This window comes from Castor canadensis, chromosome X (assembly GCF_047511655.1).
Source record: "Castor canadensis chromosome X, mCasCan1.hap1v2, whole genome shotgun sequence".
In the NCBI taxonomy this organism is placed as follows: domain Eukaryota; kingdom Metazoa; phylum Chordata; class Mammalia; order Rodentia; family Castoridae; genus Castor; species Castor canadensis.
Window position 1 is genome coordinate 129,702,751 of NC_133405.1, and position 26,010 is coordinate 129,728,760.

General features: G+C 38.2%; 1 protein-coding gene across 1 annotated transcript in view; it reads left to right on the forward strand.

The window, feature by feature from the left end:
• Ace2 (angiotensin converting enzyme 2) overlaps window positions 1-25,680 on the forward strand; it is a 51,193-nt gene extending 25,513 nt beyond the window's left edge. Inside the window, exons 10-19 of the mRNA XM_074064380.1 lie at window positions 1,877-2,103; window positions 4,736-4,880; window positions 14,464-14,562; window positions 15,271-15,393; window positions 15,791-15,963; window positions 17,119-17,177; window positions 19,487-19,587; window positions 20,839-20,955; window positions 22,831-23,025; window positions 24,743-25,680. Coding sequence (XP_073920481.1) covers window positions 1,877-2,103; window positions 4,736-4,880; window positions 14,464-14,562; window positions 15,271-15,393; window positions 15,791-15,963; window positions 17,119-17,177; window positions 19,487-19,587; window positions 20,839-20,955; window positions 22,831-23,025; window positions 24,743-24,851 — 1,348 coding nt within the window. The 3' untranslated portion in view covers window positions 24,852-25,680. The remainder of the gene's footprint in view (window positions 1-1,876; window positions 2,104-4,735; window positions 4,881-14,463; window positions 14,563-15,270; window positions 15,394-15,790; window positions 15,964-17,118; window positions 17,178-19,486; window positions 19,588-20,838; window positions 20,956-22,830; window positions 23,026-24,742) is intronic.
• The last annotated feature ends 330 nt before the right edge of the window (window positions 25,681-26,010 follow it).

A 26,010-nucleotide genomic window follows, 5' to 3' on the forward strand; every position in this document is an offset into this window, starting at 1 on the left:
GAATAATAAATAGTTGAGGGACAGTCTGTATGGTATGGCATAATGAACACAGGCTTTGGAAACCTAGGTGTGTCTCTTAATGATTATGCAACCTTGGACAAGTTACAGTTTCCATATCTATAAAAACAGAACACTAATCCCCAAGTTGCTGATTTATGTCTTAGGTTGCCTTCCATACCTTGAACTGGAGATTTTTGTATAATTGAAGGAGAGCTCTCAGACTAAGTGGGGTTAGACTGGGACAGAGGAAGTGGGTAAGGATGGATACACTGTGCTGGAGACCTGGTCTCGGCTTGATCCCATGAACCTCTCTGGGGCCTAATTTGAACCAGAGTTGGTCACACCTGGAGACAAGGGGACTGGCCTTTTATACTCTCTATTAGTCAATCATTGTCTTTGGACTTTCCCAAAGTGTGAGGAGACATAACCTCCTGGGAGAGGCACACCCCATTTGGCCAAAGCAGTGGATAAGAAAGCAGCTGTTGGCTCTTATTAGCTATCACTCAGGTATCTGGGGAATGGTAGATCTGCCTGGTAAAGGAGATCTAAGCAGTACCCAACCAGCACCCACTACAGTAGGGACCATCAGTCCTTTTCAGCAAAGGGTAGATAGTAAAGGTTTAAAAAAAAATCTATATTGCAAATACTCAACTCTGTACTTGTGGTATGAAAATAGCCACAGACAATCCATAAACAAATGGATTTTATATTTTATAAAAACAGGTTGCAGGATATAGCTTACCAACAGCAGTACTAGAGTAGGGCTTAAAAATGAGAAACTCTTAGATACAGTAAGCAGTAAATATACAATAGTTATCTTACTTGTTTCCAAAAAGAATAGAGAGAGGCCAAGTTAGATAAGTAGGTTAGGGTCATACTGGGGTGTATAAAGGAGGATGAGTTTATCATTGGGCAGGGAAGATGCCCTAAAGGGCATTTTTTGGTGTGTGTGTCTGTAGGTAGTGACATGACCAGAATGGTAAGGGTGTTAATTTGGAAATCTACTGAAACAGGATCTTTACCCCTACACCTACCTGAATAAAAATTGTCTTGCCAAGTTGAAAAGGGCCACCACCTAACTGCCAAAAGCAGTCCTCATTTCACCGGGCCATAGCAGCACTAGACAACATTTACCACTTGTTTTCCAAATGCCACTTTTTCATTGACTCCTGCATTGTCATGATCTTCCAGACTCCTTTGACCTCTCTGATTGTGCTTTCTGTATCTTCCTTGAGTCATTTTCCTTTCTCAAAGCCTTAGGTACCAGGATCTCCTAAGGCTTTGTCTTTGGCCCTCTTTCTTCTCATTCTACTCCTTTTTCATGGACCATTGCATCCACTCTATGACTTACGTTCTAATGATTCCCAAGTCTCAATGTTCAGTCTGTTCTACTGTTTCTCTATCCTGGCTATACTAAACTGCTTACAGTGTTCTGAATGGCATGTTTTTTCTCAAGCCTTTAACACTGAGCTCTTCCAGGAATATAAGTCTCCCTGCTCTCTACTTGGAAAACTTTTGCACATTGATCAAGGTCCAGATTGTTTATTGCATGCTCAGTTATGCCCTTCTTGGTTCCTCTAGGACCCTGTGCCTGTATTCACTCATTGTTACTCTTAAGGCCAAGTTTACTGATCACATATACAGTATTTGCCTCAGAGGTTTTGTAGCAGGAGAATAGAATTCAACCCTGCCCACTAGGGTTGAATATAAAGTATCGAGCAACTGCTACATAAGGACATAAGAGGTAGGTACTCAAAATTCAGTAGTAAATTAGTCTTGGAAAAAGAATTCATGCTACCAAAACCACATGCAACTCTACTATAATGAGTAAATGAAATTCAGTGAGATTCATTTTAAACTTGCCCATTTTGTGCAGAATCAAGATGTGCACAAAAGTGACAATGGACAACTTTCTGACAGCCCATCATGAGATGGGACACATCCAGTATGACATGGCATATGCCATACAACCTTTCCTGCTGAGAGATGGAGCCAATGAAGGATTCCATGAAGCTGTTGGGGAAATCATGTCACTTTCTGCTGCAACGCCTAAGCATCTGCAATCCATTGGCCTTCTGCCACCTGATTTTCAAGAAGATAATGGTACTTTTTTCATGTTTTATTTTGGGTGTGCATTAGTCCAATGTTGGCAAAATATTTATTTTCTTGTATTGAAAGACTTGCTTTTTCCACATAAAATATAAGATATTTATAGGTAGTGGGTAATTGCTACTGGTAAAATTGTTTTTTGAAATATGTATCAGAACATGCCAACTTGTGCTTTTCTTTCTTTCTTCCTCTTTTTCAGTGCTGGGGATTGAATTTAGGACCTTGCAAATGCTAAGAAAGTTCTCTACCACTGAGTTATATCCCCAGCCTTGGTTTTATATTTTTGAATGAGGAACAAAAATGGTAACTGAATGATTGGTCTTAACCTGAGAAATTTGGCAGGCTTTTTGAAGATGCTGAAATAATCCCACAGAACTGAAATGGCTGTCCAAGGTCACTTGGCTAATTAGTATCAGGCTTTGCATTCTGGTTCTAGGTAAAAACTTCCTAAAATGTTAGAGCAACTGGGATAGATTCTAAACCACTTTACAAAGGAACAAATTGAAGACAAGAGGGAAAGTAGTTCAAAGTTAAAAAAAAACCAACATAGTGGCAGATTCAGAACCAGCACTCTTATCTAAAACCTTTCCCATAATATTATGCAAAGCAAAATGTATCTTGAAATTGGGAGTTCTTAAAGAATAGGTGATGGAGTGCCAGAATTGGAAACGACTGAAACATTTTTTCATCCAGTGGAAGCACATATTTTCTCTTAACATCCACTTAGACCCATGTTATCCCTTAATGTTTTTGCCCAAGACAGCCCACTTCGAGGCAGCCCATTTCTGTTTGGTTGGATTTGGTTTGCTGGAACACAAAAAATATTCAAGAGATCCGTATTTTTTCAGTGAAGATGCTATGGCTTTTGTAAAAGAAGAATAAATAGAACCTAATATCTTCTCCTCTTCCAAGTATTTCTCTCCTCTTATTTTCACTGTTTGTGACATAACAATCGGCTCTGCTGACTAGAACATTTGGTCAAGGTCATGAGCTGCATCTTGTCTAGGCAATTCACCTTGTCTTGATCTCTGGCTCCAGACCCTTAGTGATCTCAGAAGAGCCTAGGAGTAGGCCACTAGACAATGTCATCATGTCTGAAATAGTTCTGTAACTCACCCAGTGCATTATAGGCCAGTACCGGTATCCTCCCATGAAGAGAGCAACAAAGGAAAGGGAGTTATGGTAACCACACCTGCTCCTAATTTTAAAATAGTATTCATTTAAGCCAACGAACAGACAATCATTTTAAATATTTCTTGACAGTAGGCAAAGATAATGAAGTCACTATGTTTCCTAAGATGGTATTACACATGGTTAAACTAGTGGTTTGACGAACTCTTGCTCCTTTCCTTGGCTCTGCCCCTGATTTATGAATGATGTTTAACAAATAAATTTCTTCATTCCTTCTCTCCTTCCTTTCATCTGTCTCTTCATTTCTTTTTAGTAAACATTTATTGAGCCGTGTGCAAGGCATTTTTCTAGACACTAGACATATACTGATGTACAGAATAGGTACATCCTCCCCACTTACATTTCAGTGAGCTTCCTTTGTACACCAGAGATAAGCTCTGCTGTCTCTTTATATAAAGGATAAAATGAAATTACATGACTTGTAAAAGCATTTAAAATTCAGTACATTTAAAGAGCATTCACTTTTAGTTATCTGGTGGATGGTGTGCTTTAAGTAGGTCCTTTTACAGATTGGTTGATATTTTTAATTAAATTTATTTTTAGCTACTACATAAAACATAAAACTGTACATATAAAGGAGTAACATGTGATATTTTGATAGATTTATACATTGTGTGATGTTTAAATCAGAATATATATATTTCCACAGTGTACCCAGCATGTGTATATATATATATATATATATATATATATATATGTATACACACACACACACACACACATATAATATATATATCCTCAAACATTTATCATTTCTGTGTGGTGAAAACTTTCAAAACCATTTCCTCTGATTTTTTGTTTTGCTTTTGCAGTGCTAGACAAGTGCTCTATCACTAAGCTACGCTCCATCCTTCATGTAGCTTTTTGAAGTATACAGTACATTTATCCTTATCTATAGTCAACCTACTGTGCAATAGTGCAATATTTAAAATTTTTTTCTCTCCCTGGTTTACTGGCTTTTCACCACATCTGTTTAATGTTTGCTTATTTACCAAGGACTCACAGAGGGCATTATGTAGCAGACACTGGACTAGGTGTACAGTCTTGAATGAGACATTAACAGTCACCGCCTCCATGGAGCTTTCAAGAATAAACAGTAGGACTGGGAAAGCAGATGAAATAGCCCTAATTAACTCCGATAAAGGGGCATTTAAAAAAAGATGATTGAAACTAATAAAAACAGAAGGATTACGGTTAACTTGTGGATTTTTATTTACCCATTTTTGTCCAGGGTTTCACTCTAGTTCAAATCCCTTACTTGCGAAAATGAATGTAAGCATATTATTATGCTCACTGTCAATATTTCTCATGTAATCATCCTTACAGCAAGTATATCTTAAGGAACAGTATTTTGAGATTAGGTAAGTTCTTTTTGACACAAAACATCTACTGTCAGCTTCATTTTAATGTTTGCTCTTTTCTATTTTACTTTCAGAAACAGAAATAAACTTCCTACTCAAACAAGCGCTCACAATTGTTGGAACACTACCATTTACATTCATGTTAGAGAAGTGGAGATGGATGGTTTTCAGGGGTGAAATTCCCAAAGACCAGTGGATGAAAAAGTGGTGGGAGATGAAGTAAGTCAACGAACATGGAGTTAGAAAAATGTTTTTTCATGATTTTGCTGTTTATTTAAAAGCATGTGAACACACACACACACACATACACACACACCCCTAGTATCTGTATTTCATTGGATGAGGGATTCCTAAAGTCACCAGGATGGGCTAAGGAACTAATGTCACTCTCATCAGCCCTCAACCAATGACTGATGGGAGTTGGTGGCTAAATACTTTAGCCCCACTGTTCTCAGGTGTCCTAGAGCTCCTCAGAGGAAATAGGCTCTTGTGTTTCCATATAAATTTCACAGTAGATTTGTCAATCTCTTTAATGAATGTCATTGGAATTTTGATGGGAATTGCATTAAACATGTAGATTACTTTGGGGAGTATCGACATTTTTACTATGTTGATTCTACCAATCCATGAGCATGGGAGATCTCTCCACTTTCTATAGTCTTCCTCAATCTCTTTCTTCAGAAGTGTATAGTTTTCCTTGTAGAGGTCTTTCACATCTTTTGTTAGGTTTACACCTAGGTATTTGATTTTTTTTGAGGCTATTGTAAATGGAATTGTTTTCATACATTCTTTTTCCGTTTGCTCATTGTTAGTGTATAGAAATGCTATGATTTTTCTATGTTGATTTTATATCCTGCTACCTTGCTGTAGCTATTGATGGTGTCTAGAAGCTTCTGAGTAGAGTTTTTTGGGTCTTTAAGGTATAGGATCATGTCGTCTGCAAATAGGGATATTTTGACAGTTTCTTTACCTATTTGTATTCCTTTTATTCCTTCTTCTTGCCTAATTGCTCTGGCTAGGAATTCCAGTACTATGTTGAATAGGAGTGGAGATAGTGGGCATCCTTGTCTCGTTCCTGATTTTAGAGGGAATGGTTTCAGTTTTTCTCCGTTAAGTATAATGCTGGCTGGAGGTTTGTCATATATAGCTTTTATAATGTTGAGGTACTTTCCTTCTATTCCTAGTTTTCTTAGAGCTTTTATCATGAAATGATGTTGGATCTTATCAAAGGCTTTTTCTGCATCTATTGAGATGATCAAGTGGTTTTTGTCTTTGCTTCTGTTAATGTGGTTTATTACGTTTATTGATTTTCGTATGTTGAACCACCCCTGCATCCCTGGGATGAAGCCTACTTGGTCGTGGTGAATGATCTTTTTGATGTGTTGTTGAATTCGGTTTGCCATTATTTTACTGAGGATTTTTGCATCAATGTTCATTAAGGAGATTGGCCTATAGTTCTCCTTTTTGGAGGTGTCTTTGCCTGGTTTTGGGATAAGTATAATATTGGCTTCATAAAATGTGTTAGGCAGTTTTCCTTCCCTTTCTATTTCATGGAACAGTTTAAGGAAGGTTGGTGTCAATTCTTCTTTAAAGGTCTGATAGAATTTCTTCTTTTGAGAAAGTTCTGTTTAGTTCACTTGCCCATTTCTTTATTGGTTCATTAGTTTTGGGAGAATTTAGTTTTTTAAGTTCCCTATATATTCTGGTTACCAGTCCTTTGTCTGATGTGTAGCTGGCAAATATTTTCTCCCACTCTGTGGGTGGTCTCTTCAGTTTAGAGACCATTTATTTTGTTGAGCAGAAGCTTTTTAGTTTTATGAAGTCCCATTTATCTATGCTATCTCTTAGTTGCTGCGCTGCTGGGGTTCCATTGAGAAAGTTCTTACCTATACCTACTAATTCCAGAGTATTTCCTACTCTTTCCTGTATCAACTTTAGAGTTTGTGGTCTGATATTAAGATCTTTGATCCATTTTGAATTAATATTGGTATAGGGTGATATACATGGATCTAGTTTCAGTTTTTTGCAGACTGCTAGCCAGTTTTCCCAGCAGTTTTTGTTGAAGAGGCTATCTTTTCTCCATCGTATAGTTTTAGCGCCTTTGTCAAAGACAAGCTGGTTATAGTTGTGTGGCTTCATATCTGCGTCCTCTGTTCTGTTCCACTGGTCTTCATGTTTGTTTTTGTGCCAGTACCATGCTGTTTTTATCGTTATTGCTTTGTAATATAGTTTGAAGTCAGGTATTGTGATACCTCCAGCATTGTTCTTTTGACTGAGCATTGCCTTGGCTATTCATGGCCTCTTGTGTTTCCATATAAATTTAATGGTAGATTTTTCAATCTCTTTAATGAATGTCATTGGAATTTTGATGGGAATTGCATTAAACATGTAGATTACTTTTGGGAGTATTGACATTTTTACTATGTTGATTCTACCAATCCATGAGCATGGGAGATCTCTCCACTTTCTATAGTCTTAATGGCCAAAAACACATGAAAAAATGCTCACCATCTCTAGCAATAAAGGAAATGCAAATTACAACCACACTAAGATTCCACCTCACCCCTGTTAGAATAGCCATCATCAGCAACACCACCAACAACAGGTGTTGGCGAGGATGCGGGGAAAAAGGAACCCTCTTACACTGTTGGTGGGAATGTAAACTAGTACAACCACTCTGGAAAAAAATTTGGAGGCTACTTGAAAAGCTAAACATTGATCTACCATTTGATCCAGCAATACCACTCTTGGGGATATACCCAAAAGACTGTGACACAGGTTACTCCAGAGGCACCTGCACACCCATGTTTACTGTGACACTATTCACAATAGCCAAGTTATGGAAACAGCCAAGATGCCTCACCACCAACAAATGGATTAAGAAAATGTGGTATTTATACACAATGGAATTTTATGCAGCCATGAAGAAGAATGAAATGTTATCATTCGCTGGTAAATGGATGGAATTGGAGAACATCATTCTGAGTGAGGTTAGCCTGGCCCAAAAGACCAAAAATCGTATGTTCTCCCTCATATGTGGACATTAGATCAAGGGCAAACACAACAAGGGGATTGGACTATGAGCACATGATAAAAGCGAGAGCACACAAGGGAGGAGTGAGGACAGGTAAGACACCTAAAAAATTAGCTAGCATTTGTTGCTCTTAACACAGAGAAACTAAAGCAGATACCTTAAAAGCAACTGAGGCCAATAGGAGAAGGGGACCAGGAACTAGAGAAAAGGTTAGATCAAAAAGAATTAACCTAGAAGGTAACACACATGCACAGGAAATTAATGTGAGTCAACTCCCTGTATAGCTATCCTTATCTCAACTAGCAAAAACCCTTGTTCCTTCCTATTATTGCTTATACTCTATCTACAACAAAATTAGAGATAAGGGCAAAATAGTTTCTGCTGGGTATTGAGGGGGTGGGGAGGAGAGGGAGGGGGCAGAGTGTGTGATAAGGGAGGGGGTGGGGGCAGGCGGGAGAAATGACCCAACTTTTGTATGCCCATATGAATAATAAAACAATAAAAAAAATGAAATAAACTCAAAAAAAAAAGATCTGATAGAATTCAGGAGAGAATCCATCAGGTCCTGGACTTTTCTTTTTGGGGAGACTCTTGATTGCTGCTTCAATTTCATTTTGTGTTATAGGTCTATTCAGGTGATTAATATCCTCTTGGTTCAGTTTTGGATGATCATATGTATCCAGAAATCTGTCCATTTCTTTAAGATTTTTGAATTTATTTGAATATAGATTCTTGAAGTAGTCTCTGATGAGTTCCTGGACTTCCATGGTGTTTGTTGTTATCTCCCCTTTTGCATTCCTGATTCTACTAATTTGGGTTTTTTCTCTCCTCATTTTAGTCAGGTTTGCCAGGGGTCTGTCAATCTTGTTTATATTTTCAAAGAACCAACTTTTTGTTTCATTAATTCTTTGTATGTTTTTTTTGGTTTTTATTTCATTGGTTTCAGCTCTTATTTTTATTATTTCTCTCCTATTTGTTTTGGGATTTGCTTGTTCTTGTTTTTCTAGAAGTTTGATATGTATCATTAGGTCATTGATTTGGGATCTTCCAGTCTTTTTAATATATGCACTCATGGCTATAAACTTTCCTCTCAGGACTGCCTTTGCTGTGTCCCATAGGTTCCAGTAGGTTGTGTTTTCATTTTCATTGATTTCCAGGAACATTTTAATTTCCTCTTTTATTTCATGAATGACCCATTGTTCATTAAGCAATGAGTTGTTCAGTTTCCAGCTGTTTGCATGTTTTTTTGTCTTTACTTTTGTTGTTGAGTTCTAGTTTTATTGCATTGTGATCAGATAGAATACATGGTATAGTTTCTATTTTCTTATATTTGCTGAGGCTTGCTTTGTGCCCTAGGATATGATCTATTTTGGAGAAGATTCCATGGGCTGCTGAGAAGAATGTATGTTGTGTAGCAGTTGGATGAAATGTTCTGTAGACATCAACTAGGTCCATTTGATCTATTGTATATTTTAGATCTAGGGTTTCTTTATTGATTTTTTGTTTGGATGAACTATCTATTAATGATAATGGGGTGTTAAAGTCTCCCACAACCACTGTATTGAAGTTAATATATGCTTTTAGGTCCTTCAGGGTATGTTTGATGAAATTGGGTGCATTGACATTGGGTGCATATAGGTTGATAATTGTTATTTCCTTTTGGTCTATTTCCCCTTTTATTAGTATGGAATGTCCTTCTTTATCTCGTTTGATCAATGTAGGTTTGAAGTCTACTTTTTAGAGATAAGTATTGCTACTTCTGCCTGTTTTCGGGGGCCATTGGCTTGGTAAATCTTCTTCCAGCCTTTCATCTTAAGCCTATGCTTATTTCTGTTGGTGAGATGGGTCTCCTGTAAGCAACAAATTGTTGGGTCTTCCTTTTTAATCCATTTCATCAAACGGTGTCTTTTTATGGGAGAATTAAGTCCATTAACATTAAGTGTTAGTACTGATAGATATGTGGTATTCCTGTCATTTAGTTGTCTTACTTGTTTGAAGGTTTGATTGTGTGTACCTAAGTTGAGGTTACTCTCTACTTTCTTGCTTTTTCTTTTCCTGTAGTTTGGTGCTGCCTGCCCTTTCATGGTTATGTTAGATTTCACTTTCTGTGTGCAGAATCCCTTGAAGAATCTTTTGTAGTCACATATTGTTTTAATTTCTGCTTATCATGGAAGACTTTTATTGCTCCATCTATTTTGAATGATAGTTTTGCTGGGTAGAGTATCCTGGGGTTGAAGTTATTTTCATTCAGTGCCTGGAAGATCTCACCCCAAGCTCTTCTTGCTTTTATTGTTTCTATTGAGAAATCTGCTGTGATTTTGATGGGTTTACCTTTGTATGTTACTTGTTTTTTCTCTCTTACAGCCTTCAATATTCTTTCTCTAGTTTCTGTACTTGTTGTTTTAATGATAATATGCTTTGTGGTAGTTCTATTTTGATCTGGTCTATTTGGTGTTCTGGAGGCCTCTTGCATCTGTATGGGAATAGATTTCTCTAGATTTGGAAATTTTTCTGTTATTATTTTGTTGAATATATTACACATTCCCTTTGCTTGCACCTCTTCTCCTTCTTCAATGTCCATGATTCTCAGGTTTGGTCTTTTGATGGAGTCGGTGAGTTCTTGCATTTTCTTTTCACAGGTCTTGAGTTGTTTAATTAATAGTTCTTCGGTTTTTCCTTTCTTGCATTTTCTTTTCACAGGTCTTGAGTTGTTTAATTAATAGTTCTTCAGTTTTTCCTTTAATTACCATTTCATCTTCGAGTTCTGAGATTCTGTCTTCTGTTTGTTCTATTCTGCTGTATTGGCTTTCCGTTTTGTTTTGCAGTTCTGTTTTGTTCTTTTTTCTGAGGTTTTCCATATCCTGGGTGGTTTCCTCTTTAATGTTGTCTATTTTTGTCCTGAGTTCATTTATGTCTTTATTAATCATGTTCTTTGTTTCACTTTGGTGTTTATACAGTGCTTCTATGGTTTCTTTTATTTCTTCTTGTGCTTTCTCAAATTCTCTATTTTTGTCATCTTGGAATTCCTTGACTATCTCCTGTACATTTTGGTTGACCCTATCCAGTATCATCTCTATAAAATTCTCATTGAGTACCTGTAGTTTTTCTTTTTAGATTGTTCTTGTGGGCTTCATTGAGTTCTTTGGCATAGTTTATCTTCATTTTGTTGGAGTCTGGATCTGAGTATCTGTTTTCTTCATTCCCCTCTGGTTCCTATACTAATTTTTTGCTGTGGGGAAACTGGTTTCCCTGTTTTTTCTGTTTTCCTATCATTGCCCTTGGTGTTGTTATTGTCCCTGTACTGTGTGCAATTAAGTATTTTCTAGCTTGTAATAATAACAATGGTGATATTTAGAATGGAAGGGTGAGAGGAGATGGAAAGCAAAGAAGTTAAAGAAAAAGGGAAAAACAAATAAAGAAACAAGTAGAAAAAAGCAAAACAAACAAACAAACAAAAAGTTTCAAAGATATAAAGAGGGAGAGATAGTGTACTAATCAACAGTAAGCTGAACAGGCATTAGAGAGACAGAGAGAGGATTGAAAAAAATAATAATAAAAAATAAAAATAAATAAACGAAAAAAAATCTCCAAGTTCAAATGCAATAAAGTTTCAATCTTAATAATTTTGGTGATCGTTCCTCAGCCTCCAGTCCTGGAGATGGTGTCTCAGAAGTAGTTCTGTCATTGTCTCATCAAAGGGGAAAAAAACAAAACAAAACAACACAAAACAAAAAAACCCCCACACAGTGTGCCAAGTTCAAATGCAATACAGTTTCAGTAAGTTTTTCAGCATGCAGGTATAGTTCAGTTGTTGTCTCATCAAAGGGAGAGAGAGAGAAAAAAAAAAGTCTGGAGACAGTTCTGTGAATGGCTATCTGAGGCTGTGGCTCACCTGCTTGCTGCTGTTAGCCTGCTGTTGCTGGAGGCGTTATTTATGCAGATCTCAGGGGTGAGCTTAACACTTCCCTGGCCCCTCAGGCTTCATTTACTTAGAGCTCTCCTGGGTGGGACCACCACTGCTACAAGCATTCCCCTTTCCAAGCATACTGGGGGAGGTGACACTGCACCTGCTTTCTCAGGCCTGCGTGTTTATTTACAGTTCACATGGGAAGTGGGTCTTCCCCCCTCTCCTGTGCAGTTTTTCTCCCACCTTCACTTTTACAAGCTTTCCCACTCCTGGTTGCTGGGTGGGTGCTGATGCTCCTGCCTTCTTCGGCCGGCTTGTTGTGAGGGATTTCCCCTACCCCCCTTCAGTGCTCAGGGCGCCCCACCCTCTTTGCTACATGTCTTTTTTGTTGTTATTGCTTATTATTCAGTTTTTCTCTTTTTTCCCTGGGTGGGGTTCAGTCTGTCCAGGGGGCTATGCTGATCTGGCCCAGGGTTGTCTGTGGGAGTACTGTGTACTGCTTAGCTCACCTTGTCTGTGTCTTCCCAAGCCGTCTGGGCGCTGGCGTCTGGCAGCGGCCCAGGGGGCCTCCTGGTTTCTCCATTTAACGTGAAGTGGGGATGCTATGCACAGGCTGGAGGTGTGGAGGAGTCACAGTTTTTCCTCTTCTTGGTGGTTTTTCCTGTAAGGTGTATCTTCAGCATCTCTCCAAGATTTTACTTTAGGAGGCACGCTTTCTGCTTCTTCCTTCTAGGCGCCATCTTGGAATCTCCCCTATCAAAGATATCAGGTGGAATCTTAATGTGGTTTTTATTTGCATTTCCTTTATGGCCAGGAATGGTGAGCATTTTTTCATGTGTTTTTTAGCCATTTGGACTTCTTCCTTTGAAAAATTCTGCTTAGTTCAGTTGCCTACTTCTTTATTGGTTCATGGATTTTGGGAGAGTTTAGTTTTTTGAGCTCCCTGTATATTCTGGTTATCAGTCCTTTGTCTGATGTATATCTAGCAAATATTTTCTTAGACTCTGTGGGTGGTCTCTTCAATTTAGAGACCATTTCTTTTGTTGTGCAGAAGCTTTTAAATTTCATGTAGTCCCATTTGCCTATCTTTTCTCTTAGTTGCTGAGCCGCTTGAGTTCTACTGAGGAAGTCCTTCTCTGTACCTATTGTTTCCAGTGTATTTCCTGCTCTTTCCAGTACTAACTTCAAGATTTCAGGTCTGATATTAAGGTCTTTAATCTACTTTGAGTTAATACTAGTACATGGTGACAGGCACAGACCTAGTTTCAGTTTTCTGCATGTAGATAGCCATTTTCCCCAGCACATTTGTTGAAGAGGCTGTCTTTTGTCATCATATGTTTTTGGTGCTTTGTCAAAAATTAAAATAGCAGCTGTGTGTATTTATGTCCGGTCCTCGATTCTGTTCCACTGGTCTTAATATCTGTTTTTGTGTCAGTACCATGCTGTTTTAGTTGCTATGACTCTGGAGTATAGTTTGAAGTTGGGTATTGTGATACCTCCAGCATTGCTCTTTTTGCTCAGAATTGCCTTGGCTATTCACGGTCTTTTGTGTTTCCAAATGAACTTTAGGGTTGATTTTTCAATCTCTGTGATGAATGTCATTGGGATTTTGATGGGAATTGTGTTGAACATGTAGATTGTTTTTGATAGTATAGCCATTTTTACTATGTTGATTCTGCCAATCCATGAGTATGGGAGATCTTTCTTCAATAGTTTGTAGTTCTTGTAGAGGTCTTCCTCAATCTCTTTCTTCAATAGTTTGTAGTTCTCCTTGTAGAGGTCATTCATATCCTTTCTTAAATTTATTCCTAGGTATTTGATTTTTTTTAGGTTATTGTAAAGCTATTGTTTTCCTATATTCTTTCTCGATGTGTTCATTGTTGGTGTATAGAAAGTCTTTTGATTTTTCTAAGTTGATTTTGTATCCCGCTACTTTGCTAAAGCTATTTATGGTGTCTAGGAGTTTTTGGGTGGAATTTCTAGGGTCTTTAAGATATAAGATCATGTCATCTGTGGATAGGGATATTTTGACAGTTTCTTTACCTATTTGTATTCCTTTTATTTCTTCTTCTTGCCTTATTGCTCTGGCTAGGAATTCCAGGACTATGTTGAATAGGAGTAGGGAGAGTGGGCACCCTTGTCTTGTTCCTGACTTTAGGGGAAATGGTTTCAGTTACCCCCCCACCATTACTTCTCAGTTTATTTTAAAGGAACATGAAATCAGACCTTTAATTTATTAATGCATCAATTACTCTTTTACATTCAACAGATAGAAAGGAGATATTTCCTTAGTGTTAGGCACAATGTTTGGCAATGAACTGAAGAGGTTACCCAGCCCCACCCCCCAGGAACTCAAGTTTCCAGGGTAAGAGGAGTTGCATATGAAAAACTATAACATAGAGAAATGGCATAGGAGACACAACCAGAGAAGCCTAAGGAAGGGTGAGGGTCTAACTGTGTTGTCTGGGGCAGTCTTCTCAGAGGAGGGGACATTTGAGCTAACCTTGAACAATAAGATTTCAATTTTGTAAACTTACACCTTCCAGGTGCACATAAAGTGTGATGCCTGAGAGGAATTACTAGGGCCATGTCAGTGTTGTGCTTTGTGATCTTATTAAATTAGTCTTTTTTATCTTGAAGATACAGCTATTTTCTGATGATATATTTTTGTTGAATTAAAACAATTAAAGATAATCACATGAGGAACTTTACTTTCTGATGTTTAAAGTTTTTATTTTCCCTGACAACCAATTCCAATAGAAATCCTCTTGCCTGATGAAACTGTGCTAAGTTGTACCCAACTCTACTTTCTCATTATGGTTGATCTACAACTAACATTTCTTTTCCTTTTTTTCCCAAAGGCGAGAGATAGTTGGGGTAGTAGATCCTGTGCCTCATGATGAGATGTACTGTGACCCTGCGACTCTGTTCCATGTTTCTAATGATTACTCATTCATCCGGTAAATGACAGGTTTCTTCTCTCTGTTTAACTTCTAGGATTTGTGGACAGCTGTGCTAATGACAAATAAATAGGGCTCAATGAAGTGATAATTATAATTTTCTATCTCCACCTTCCACCTCAAGCTCAACATAGATGATCAATTTCAATTCAATTTAATCCAACATGGTTTATTTTGTTAAAACTCGTGTGAGATCTTTACTCCATCATCAAGGAATCAATAGGACCATGGGAGAAACAACAAGCATTTTTGTTTGTCTTCTTGTTATTGGCAGAATTCACCTGTATTGAGAAAGCATTTTTAACTTGAAATCTGAAAACATGTTCTTCATCTATTAGTCTCAGATCTTGAATTTGCTAGGCCTCAGTTTCTCTATTTGAACAATGGAAATAATATTACTGATTTGATGTAGGATTAATTGCATCATTTACATGAAAGGAGTCCAAATTTGTAAAAAACAATACAAATAAGAGCTTACATTTAACAGACTAGTAATACTGCCTTGTTTATTAGCTGGTACATAAATGTAAGTAGATTATGATGAGTCTGTTGAGTTCAAGATTGGGTTTTTCTGGAGAAAGAGGTTTGACTAGTATTTTGTGGTTACTTGGGCCCATAATTTAAATATATGCTGCAATCTGTGACACTACCATAGTAACTAAACATGGACTTCTTTTGTTGTTGTCATTGTTTCTTGTCTCTTTACAGATATTACACAAGGACCATTTACCAATTCCAGTTTCAAGAAGCCCTTTGTAAAGAAGCCAAACATGAAGGACCCCTGCACAAATGTGACATCTCAAATTCCACCGAAGCTGGGCAGAAGTTGCTGTAAGGAATGCCTCAAAATGTTAAACCTCTCCTAGCATCTAATATTACTCATTTCCATGCCTAATTTTGAATTTTATTTCATTGTTCCAAAAAGAAAATTTGGGTCCTCAAAATTTCCTCACCCTCAGAGTAAATATTTAATTTGTGGTAAGACAAGAACCTAGGCCATAAGATGGCTGGGTGGGCCCCCTCTGTATGTCATAATTGCAGCACTGCCTTTGTAGTAATTGGAAGAGAGATTGAGGATTGAATCCATCCAGGAATATGCCTAATTTTTCTTACCTGCGAGGAGCAAATTTAGCCAAGTTAAAGATAAGAAATTATAGATCATAGATATAAATGTAGGTCCACGTGGCATCCCTGAAGAAGCCCTAACTCCTCTCTTTTTTTCATATAGCAATATGCTGAGTCTTGGAAAATCGGAGCCCTGGACTTTGGCATTGGAAAATGTGGTAGGAGCAAAGAATATGGATGTGAGACCACTGCTCAACTACTTTGAACCATTGTTTACCTGGCTGCAAGACCAAAACAGGAACTCTTTTGTGGGGTGGAGGACCGACTGGAGTCCATGTGAGTGCACTGAGTTGACATGTTTTCATTACTCTCTGTCTGCTTCCCTGAGTCTCCTTTGGCCCCAATCTTATGGAGGCTATAACATAGTTGAGTATGTATTCTCTCTACATCAAACCTGCTTCTGACCCTGGTTCATGTTCTTTCCAGCGTTTTATTAGCCTCGTGTTTCCAATAAAAGAATATGACAGTCTGTAATCCACTGCACTTGAATCTTGCTCTTTGTAGACAAATACTTGTAACAGTTTTAATGCAATTACCTCTTCTTTCTGGCAGTTACTTCTATAGTTCTAAATAATTTGTTTATATTTTTATTCTGTTATCAGTTTTATATATCCTCTTCCACTTCCATTCCTCACTTTCCTATTAAAGCTTTATCCTGATTTTTCGTAAAGCAGTTATCATTATATCTGCAGAGCCAAGTAATAGTCTAGCAATAGTTTATTTTGTATCCTTTCTTATGTGGCTTGTTTGCCCCAGAGTTTCTACTTGCCCTAATTTTTTTGGCATTCCTAATTTTCCATCTATATTGTGTTTGGTTTTTCCCAATTATTCCATCATATTTATTCTCTTTGTCTTAGCCCTCCCACCACCACCCCGAGATGCCTCTTTTGCAGACTTGCATCCTCCTGTCTCAATGTGGACCACAGTTTTCCTCCTGAGCCATCCCTTTTTTGTTCTCCTGGGCAAATTCACTGTTTCCTGGATTCCATGTCTTCTTTCTGGGATTATGTCTTGTTTTATTAGAGCACATGGTCCAAGTGACTGTCTGAGCAAGGGCAGGGCCCATGCAGTAGGGAATTAGCAGTTCCCCAAAGTTGCTTTAACCACACTCTGACTTCCATTTCCCTTGTTTGCAGCTCAGTATCCTCTTCCCACTTCTGCTGTGCCTGAATACCAAGCTTCTCTGGGATTCTCTGTTTCCTTTTGTGTTTGCATTCCCTCTGTGCACACATTAGGCCATGGTTTCCTGTCACCTGAGAAAGCAGTTACTCCTCTGTCATCATTTCTTACTTTCCAAAATTGTGTTTTTAATCTTTTAAAAATTCCTTTACTATCACCTTAGTGAGATTTTGGGAAGGGAAGGGAAGGGAATAAACACACGTGGTCAATCTGTCATCTATAACCAGCAGACTGCCATTTCTCTTTAATCAGATTCTGACCAAAGCATCAAAGTGAGGATAAGCCTAAAATCGGCTCTTGGAGAAAAAGCAGTGAGTATTACGGGTGGTGCATCCATTATTTTTCAGAGCCTTCATTTCCCTTGAATAGGACACAATGGGCCCATTCCAGTGTGGTGTCAATGAAGAGGCCACATGGCTCTCTTCAGAACTAAAAGCCCCAGATTCAATTATCTTTTTTTCTTGCCCTTAGCTTTTGACTTTTTAGAAACCCATTCCGTATTGGATAAGCAATGCCTACTTTTTACTTACTACCTTGAAGACATTATGAAGATCAGTGCAAAAAGATCTGGACTGACATTTATATATTGAATGCCCATTCTTCCAAGAATATTTTATCCAAAGAGGATGTGGTTATAATTTGAGAGGCTGTTTTTAGAAGCATTATGCTTAGGATTTTTTTTAAGTCAATCATATATATCCTCGCTCTACTCAGAGAGTAGAGGAAATCCTTTGATTTGAACCAACAGAGGCTCATTAAAAATGTAGATTCTTAGGCCCTAGACCTGGACCTGCTTAATCACAATCCATATTTTTGCAAGCCTCCAAGGTGATTTGTATACACAGAAAGGACAGGAAAGCTCTGATTTCAAATACTGCTTCTCAAACTTGGCTGCACGTTGGAGACAAATCATGGGTGTCACACCCAGAAATTCTGATTTCATTTCTCTGAGATGCACCATCAGTTTAAGAACCACTGACTTAGAGGTGTACTTTGGGGAAACAAAAATATTTTACTGTAAATATTACTAAGTAGTAATATTCACACCTTGATGTGGATTAGTTTAATTAGCTATTCTCTTGCCTGAGCACCAGTCTCAGGTGATCCAGCTCAAGGAAGTACACTAATAGCTTTGATTGAGAAAGAGGAAGGGACATGTAGTCTCAGGTAGATCAAAGGCCTAAGTGGGGTGTGGCAACCTGAAGGCTTTGCAGATGAAGTCAGCTTGGGACTATCAGATAAAACAGTCCAAGGTGCTACAGAAAATTGTTGTCTCATTGTATAGATCCAAAGATTGCATTTTTACCCTCTTACTGTTCCTGAGAAGTTAAATATTGCCCAAGACTGAAAAATACTTTTCATACAATTTTGATAAAGGCATAAAAATAGAAATAACACAGGAGTAAAAAAATGAAAATTTAAGAAAATGTTCATAAAAATAGTTCATTGCTTCCCTAACTCTGAGTTCATGTTCTTATTTCTTAATAATCAATGAATATCCATGGGATTATTTATCTTTGTTATACTTTCATTAGCTCTTTATTGACCTAATAAATTTTAATTACTTCTGAAAGTTTATGATCCTTTTCAATTATCTTTTTTTCTTGACATTTGTGTTCATGTTTTCTTTCCATGCATGAAGAGATTATTGGGAAATAGTCTTCAGAAGGTTTGAAGGTTCTGAGGTTGATTCACTAAGAAATAGTCTGCTTTGATGTGCACACAATCAAGGCCAGAAGATCTGCCAAGTTCAAACTAGTTTATGGCAAATACCAACTGGATCTATGGCATTACTCTGAGAACTCAGCGTTTAAATTAAAAAAAATGGAAGTAGTAACTAGAATATTATCAGTCACAATATTAATATTATTAGTAGTATCAAAGCACTCGCTCCTCCTCAAACTTGAGTGAAACCAAGCTGAGGTGAATGTAACAATTCTCTTGTGAGATCTTTTTTTTTTTCCTCTCTGAGAGAGAACGGAGAAATACAAATCTGTGTCATTCTTTGATCTCTACTGCCAGCTACTGGTGGAAAGAGTGACTTATTTTTTTTTCTCAACAGTGCAAACCCAAGACATTTGTTTAGAACTGAAAAATAAGAACAAATAGATCGTCTTGCTGTTCACAATGTACTTTTTTCTGTGAACCCCAAATGTCTTTCCTCTAATATACGTATCTGAGAACTCACTGTAAAATAGTAAATGCTTATATTTATTCATCTATAAAGATCAGGCATTTAAAGCAAAACCCATAACTTGTGGTTGATTCCCATCTGTAAACCTGTCCTCAGGATGCTTATTAGAGTTTAGATCAAATCAAAGTGAAAGACTAGTGAGCTCCCTGGCTCCTAAAGTATGGCCCTGACCAGAAGTATTTGCACCACCTGGGATCTTATTAGAGCTGCAAGTTCTTGGGTCACATCCCAGACTTTCTGAATCAGAAACCCTGAGGATGTTTTAACCAATCCTTCATGTAATACTGATGCACACTCATGTTGGATGTCACCGACTTAATGAATAGAAGAATCATTGGGGGCATTAACAATGATGATTGAGGAGGATCACGTTTTAAATCTGTCCTATGAACCCTACTGAGCAGTGCCTTTCTTCTGAATTTGCAGTATGAATGGAATGACAATGAAATGTACTTGTTCCAGTCATCTATTGCATATGCCATGAGAGAGTATTTTTCAAAAGTCAAAAACCAGACTATTCCTTTTCGGTGAGTTGATTTTCTGGGTTGGCAGGTTCTTCAACCAGTAATTTCCTTACTCTCAAGTCTGAGGAGATAGTCTGCTTAAACTTTTTTCAAGTGAAATTCAGAAAACTCTACTAATAACTTTGAAACTTCTTTAGCATCCTGGAATTTGGGCCACTCTGTTTAAGGATGACTTTGGTTTATTTGACTTATAGATGACAAGAACATTGTTCTTATTGAATAGCTTTTGCTCTCTCGCTCTCTCTTCTCCAGATGCTCTCACCTACCCTTAGAACTGAAAGGAAAAAAGACAGAAATCTCTGTCTTCATTGCACTTATATTGTGGTGTGTGTGTATGTTATCAATGAAATATAGTAGAATTCCATGGGCATAAGTACTAGAGAGAAAAAAATAGGAAAGGAGCTGGGAAGTGCTGGGGTGTGTGCATGGAGGAGTTTAATTTTAACCAAAATGATCAGATAAGACCTCACTACTATTTGAGCAAGTATATGAAGAAGGAGAGAGAGCCAGCAATGCAGACAACAGAGAAAGTGTTTCAACTGGGGCAATAGCAGGCGCAGACTCTGATGAAGGATTATCCTTTGCTGTTGAAGGAACAGCGAGAAGGCTAGTGTGTCTGGAGCAATGTCTACTATAAGACAAATAGGCGATGTAGTCAGAGCAGTGTGTGTGTGTGTGTGTGTGTGTGTGTGTGTGTGGTGGGGGGGTAGTAGGAGTGAACAAAGACAGTTCATGCGGGCCCTGAAGGTCATCCTAAAGACTTTGGCTTCTATTCTGAGAGCAGGTAGTCATTTGAGGGATATAGCCACATAATCTGCCTTTGTTTTTACTTGGATCACTCTGGCCAGATTGGGGAGTGTAAACATACCATCTTTGTCAGTGGTACTGCGCCATCTCTGTCCACCATGGTTTTTTTTTTTTAATCACAGTCCTGGATCACCAACGATTCCTTGCTGATTCTGTTGATGTTTTCAGTTGGAAACTTTTTAATCATTGAAAAAATGTGGGTTTTAGTTGGTAGCACAACAAATAGTGACAACATTTGATATTACAACTTTTATGTAGTTGATTTCATGTGCTTTGGGCAGTGTTAAAGGTTTTTTGGACAATTATAATTTCCCATTTTTTGCCCTGTCCCATATCTCTGTCCTTCGATTCTCTCCCTGGTCTCCCTTCCACCAGCAGGGGAAGTCATCATGCTCTTTCCTGTGTCCTCTGTGCCATGGGGAAAATGTTTCTTTTGTTTCTTCACAGGGAGGAGGATGTGTGGGTGAGTGATTTGAAACCAAGAATCTCCTTCACCTTCTTTGTCACTACACCAAAAAATGCATCCGACATCATTCCTAGAAATGAAGTAGAAGAGGCTATCAGGTGATATTTTACTTTCAAACAAACCATATGAGGGTGAAAGGGCTTAACAAATGTAGCAACAATAGCTAATATTTCATGTGCTCTTTTTGATGCCAGGCATTGTTCTGACTCGTCTACAAACTTGTTTTCATTCCAGAAGAATCCAACAGCAAAAGAATTGTCTTGCTCTGCATTCCCCGAGATGCAGGTTCATGAGACAAAAATTTAAGTAGTTTGTTTGGGAGACAATCCCAAGAAGCACCAATAGGAAAATATGGACAGGAGACAAGGGAAGAAAAGACAGCAGATTGAACATTATCAAGAAGTTGGCACTTTCAGCAACTAGAGCTCAGTCATGCTGGGCAACTCTAGGATACTGTGTAGAATGTGCCTCTGAATTGTCTCATCAAAGGGTTGAGGGAACTGGCCTGTTGATTCTCCACCTCTCATCAGTCCTTGGTTGTGAACTGCTTCCAGGTCACATTAGTCACACAGCATTTCTGGCCTGTATGCCAGCCAAATCTTGTCTGACAATGCTTCAGACAAAGGAAAATAGGTGCTGGCTAAAGGAGGTCTGTCTAGAATGCATGGAAATAGTAAGTGTAGAAGGGACATGGATAGGTAGTGCCATTATTTGCTATGGGGACTTTGTTGGAGGATTTGTTTAAGTGCCCAAAACCTGGAACAAAGTAGGCCAAGTATAGGATTCCTTAGACATCAGTTGTCCTCCACACTAAGAGAGGACTCACTATGAGCCGTGAGTGTTTAGAAGAAATAGTTTGTCCATTGTGCCTCAGCTTTTTCCCACAGACAACAAGAGTGGAGAATGGATAGAACATAGAGATGATTCCCTCTTGTCAATTAAAAAAGGCTTAATGTGTCCACTGCTACTGAGAAGTTCGCTAAGTGGCTCTCTTGAACTGCACCAGAAAATCCTGTTTACCTCTGAAAGCAGATGTAAGACCTGCTGGGCAGGGTGTGGCCTAAAAAAATCTGACTTGGTTTGGGTGGATGACCCAACTATGCCCAGAGATTTGCTGTGTCTTTAAAAGACTTGTGTCATAGGGAAGAATGCTGGCTGAGATCTTCATGAAAAAGCCTAGCCTTCCTGGATACCCAGCTGCAAGCTAAGGGGACCTCAAACTGTCTTTTTCTAGAATGATTTGAGAAATGAACCTCTGAGTTTGCAAAGGCTTAAATGGCTAATTCTGCTTTGACCCGTTTCCCTCTCTGGTACAATCTGACCTGGGCTATATCCAAGGATAGAAGGATGTAATGTCAGATACTTCAGCCTTCAATCCTGAATGTTCTCCATTTCATTGATTTTATCCTAAAAAGTCATCATCCTTTTCCCTCCATTTCCCATACCAGTGCTGGAGAAATTGAAAAAGGTCCCTTTCCTGTGCTAGTCCTCAATGTAGCTTCCGAGTGTTAGCACCTTTTATTTGGAAAATTCTAGAGGCACTCCAGTATAAGATTTGATTCATTTGTAGGAGTATCCAATTATCCCTTCCCATTATTTGATTTAGAATAATTGTAGATATACTCTAACAGATGGGAGATTTCTTGCCAAAAAAGCTAACTTTGGATTTAAAACACAATATTCACAAATAACAAATGCCAACTATTTGTGCATTTCCACACTTGCAGCTCAATCTTCCTAGGAGGCTGTTGACTAACCTAATTTAGCTTGCAAGGTATGAAAGGTGCCTCACTGTCAAAATTGGTCTCTTTCCTTGGACCTAACTATCTACTTTGATTTCATTGTTATTTTAGGTGTACATTGTCATGACAAGCCTTATCAAATCCTTTGGAGAGCAATGATATCGGGAGTAAATAGCCACATACAATTTTATTTTGCCTGAGTCCTTTATTGTGTTTTGCTTTTATGAATAGGATGTCCCGGGGACGTATCAATGATGTTTTCCGCCTTGATGATAACACCCTGGAGTTTTTGGGGATTTATCCAACACTTGGACCTCCTTATCAGCCGCCTGTCACTACCTGGCTGATTGTTTTTGGAGTCGTAATGGGAATAGTAGTGGTTGGTATTGCCCTCCTGGTATTCACTGGGATCAGAGATCGAAAGAAGTAAGTTTCCTTTCCTAAACTAATCTATCATTAAGCAGAAATAGTTAGGAAAAACTAATTGGCAAATTTGCAGCAAGAGGCAGGTTGTGTAGGCCAATTACTTGGTTGGACAATTTGGTAGCTAAATATTCTGATGCATCCCTTAGAAAGTTACCTAGCAAGCCCATACAGTACATAGCTAGCCTGGGGTTTATTAGCGTACTCTGGGAAACTCTATCCTAGCCACAGTGTCATTTCCCTACTGCAGAGGCACTGACAGCTCAGCAGGGGTGGGTGGACTCAGGATTGTCTTCACTGCTGAGTCATCCTTAGTGTGGAACTAACCCCAGGGACTGGACTGACAATGGATTGGAACCGTAAAGTCACTGAAGAAAGAGCTCTGAGATTTGCTTCAAACTGCTACTCTTTAACCACCCTCATGCCTCTTTGGGTAGCTCAACCTAGTTCATCTTAGTTCATGGTCAGGAACCCTTTAATTTGATCTTGCATTGAAGGTCAAAGCTGATTGAGAATTTTAGTCACTAGAGAGCTGATGTCTACTCTTGCTTTGATACTGGATAATTTTTCTGCCTTTGGGAAATAACCAACTTTTGTTGGGTTGGTGAAATAGGTTAATATTTTATAGCACTTAACAAAATTCTGTGTACACTTCAGGTTGTTTAAACGTATACCTTATTGAATTTATACATGTATTAATCTATTTTACTCAATTTTCTTTACTATAAACATTTTCAGTTCCCCCAAATAGCTTCAAAATGGCTTTAAAAAATAAACACTGACTAGGCAGTACATTCATATGCTTAAAATGTTTTAAAATACAAAAGGATACATAAACCACCTCTCTGTCATCCTTTGCCTCCAAGTTTCCTTCCTAAAGTCAACCAGAATGGTCAGTTTCTTGGAGACAGATAGCTTTTAGGTACGTGCAAACCACGTGCAATGTTTTTTTTTCCTTTGGTGGGACTGGGGTTTGAACTCAGCGCCTCACACTTGCAAGGCAGATGCTTTACCACTTGAGCCACACCCTAGGCCCTTTTTGCTTTGGTTATTTTTGCCCATGCTGTGATCCTCCTTCTTACCCCTCCCGTGTAGTTGGATAACAGGCATGTATCACCATGCTCATTTTTTCTGTTGAGATTAGATCTTGCTAACTTTTTGCCTGGGCTGGCCTAGAACCATGATCTTCTCAACCTCTTCTACAGTGGCTGGACTTAAAAGTGTGATCTACCACAACAAGCTCCATGTTCTGCATATTTTTATTTCCTACTTAGTATGTTTTAGAGATCTTTTCATATTAGTTGCATGAAGAGCCTCTCTGTTTCCTGGTAATGTAGTTTCCCATTTTGTTGGTGGATCATACTTTTGTTCACCTGTCCTCTATCAATGGACTTTTATGTTGTTTCCAAATTGTGTCTACTTTAAAAAGGTGCAATTGCTTAATATAGCTAATTTCCTTTGTGTGTCAATCCAGCTATAAGATAAATCTTAGTAGTGGGAAATTTGGGTTAACGCCAATGTGCCCTTCTCATTTTGATAAATATTGCCCTCAATAGAGGCTGTATCAATATATACTCGTATTACTAATTTATGAAAGTTCCTGTTTTTCCCAACTCAGCATCCTTCATATAGGATACCATCAAACTTTTTGATCAGTCTTGTCAGTGAAAAGTATATTCTTAACATAGTTATATTAAGGTGATTTTGTTTTACTTAACAGGAAAAAGCAAACAAAAAGAGAAGAAAATCCTTATAGCTCCGTGGACATTGGGAAAGGAGAAAATAATCCAGGATTCCAAAATACTGAAGATATTCAGACTTCATTTTAGAAAAATCTGTCTTTTCCCTTCTGAGATGATTCTACTATATGTAAATGTTAATTTCCTGGTACATAAAAATGAGATTATAAAGATGTCATTAAATATCAAAACTAGGGCTCTGTTCAGGAAAACTTGTCTAAAGACAACATGACTGAGGAGTGAGCATCTTCACTTACATTGCTTTCCGTATTTATATCTTCCTCAGGACTTGATTTCTCTTTTGTTTCCCAATAGGGACCTTTATATTAGAGTAAATACAGGAACGTATGTCTTTGACCTCATGGGCTGTTCAGGGATAATGGAAAAGTCTGTTGAGTAATTGGAGTTGGTACAAAAGGCGTATCATTGGAGCAGCTGTTGGATCTTGTATGGAAAATCTGCACTTGTGGGATGCAGGGATTGAGAATGGTAAATACTGTCCACTTTAATTCAATCCAAGTGTAAAGGATGCAGCATGACATGCTTTCTTTATGTTAATTCAAATATTATAGTAATTTGTCTCCGGTGATGTTCAGAATGGACCATGCTTTCTCCAGTGACAGGTCCAAAGAAGAAAGGAGAATCCAGAGAACAGATAGAGGGCATTGTCTTTTCAAGCTGCTTGGTCAGTGTCTCCCTGCTAACACAAAACTAGTGCAGGGGCTTCCATGAACTCCCAAAGCATGCCTGATAGAAACTCACTTCCACTGTTCTCTAATTGTGGGGTGAGTGGAAATTTCAACTGATGTTCACCTTCTGAAGTGGGTAACCAATCTTTTAAATCTTTTGTATTCACCCACACTGCCTGAGAAGTGTTGAGCACAAAGCAGACACCCAATAAATATATTAGATTTATACACTCCTGTGTCTTATGTGTACTTATGTGCTGGGACCTCTGCCATTCTGTCTGCTTTTTTATTTCCATGCACAAGAGTGCCGTCTGAGTGTTTGGGACCTTTGACCTGCCAAAAGTGTTGGGATGTTTCCTAAATTCTCAGAGTGCTTTATTGGACAAAGTAATTGCAAAATCAGTTCAAAAAGAGTTGTGTTAAGATTATACACACTCTCTAGAACTAAAGCTAGCACTGCTTTTATATTTCTCAGAGTACCTTGCCCAGTTGTGAGCACAATATCTACTACATACCTAAAGGTCGATGAAAATGAAATTAGATAGATTAACGTATCTGAA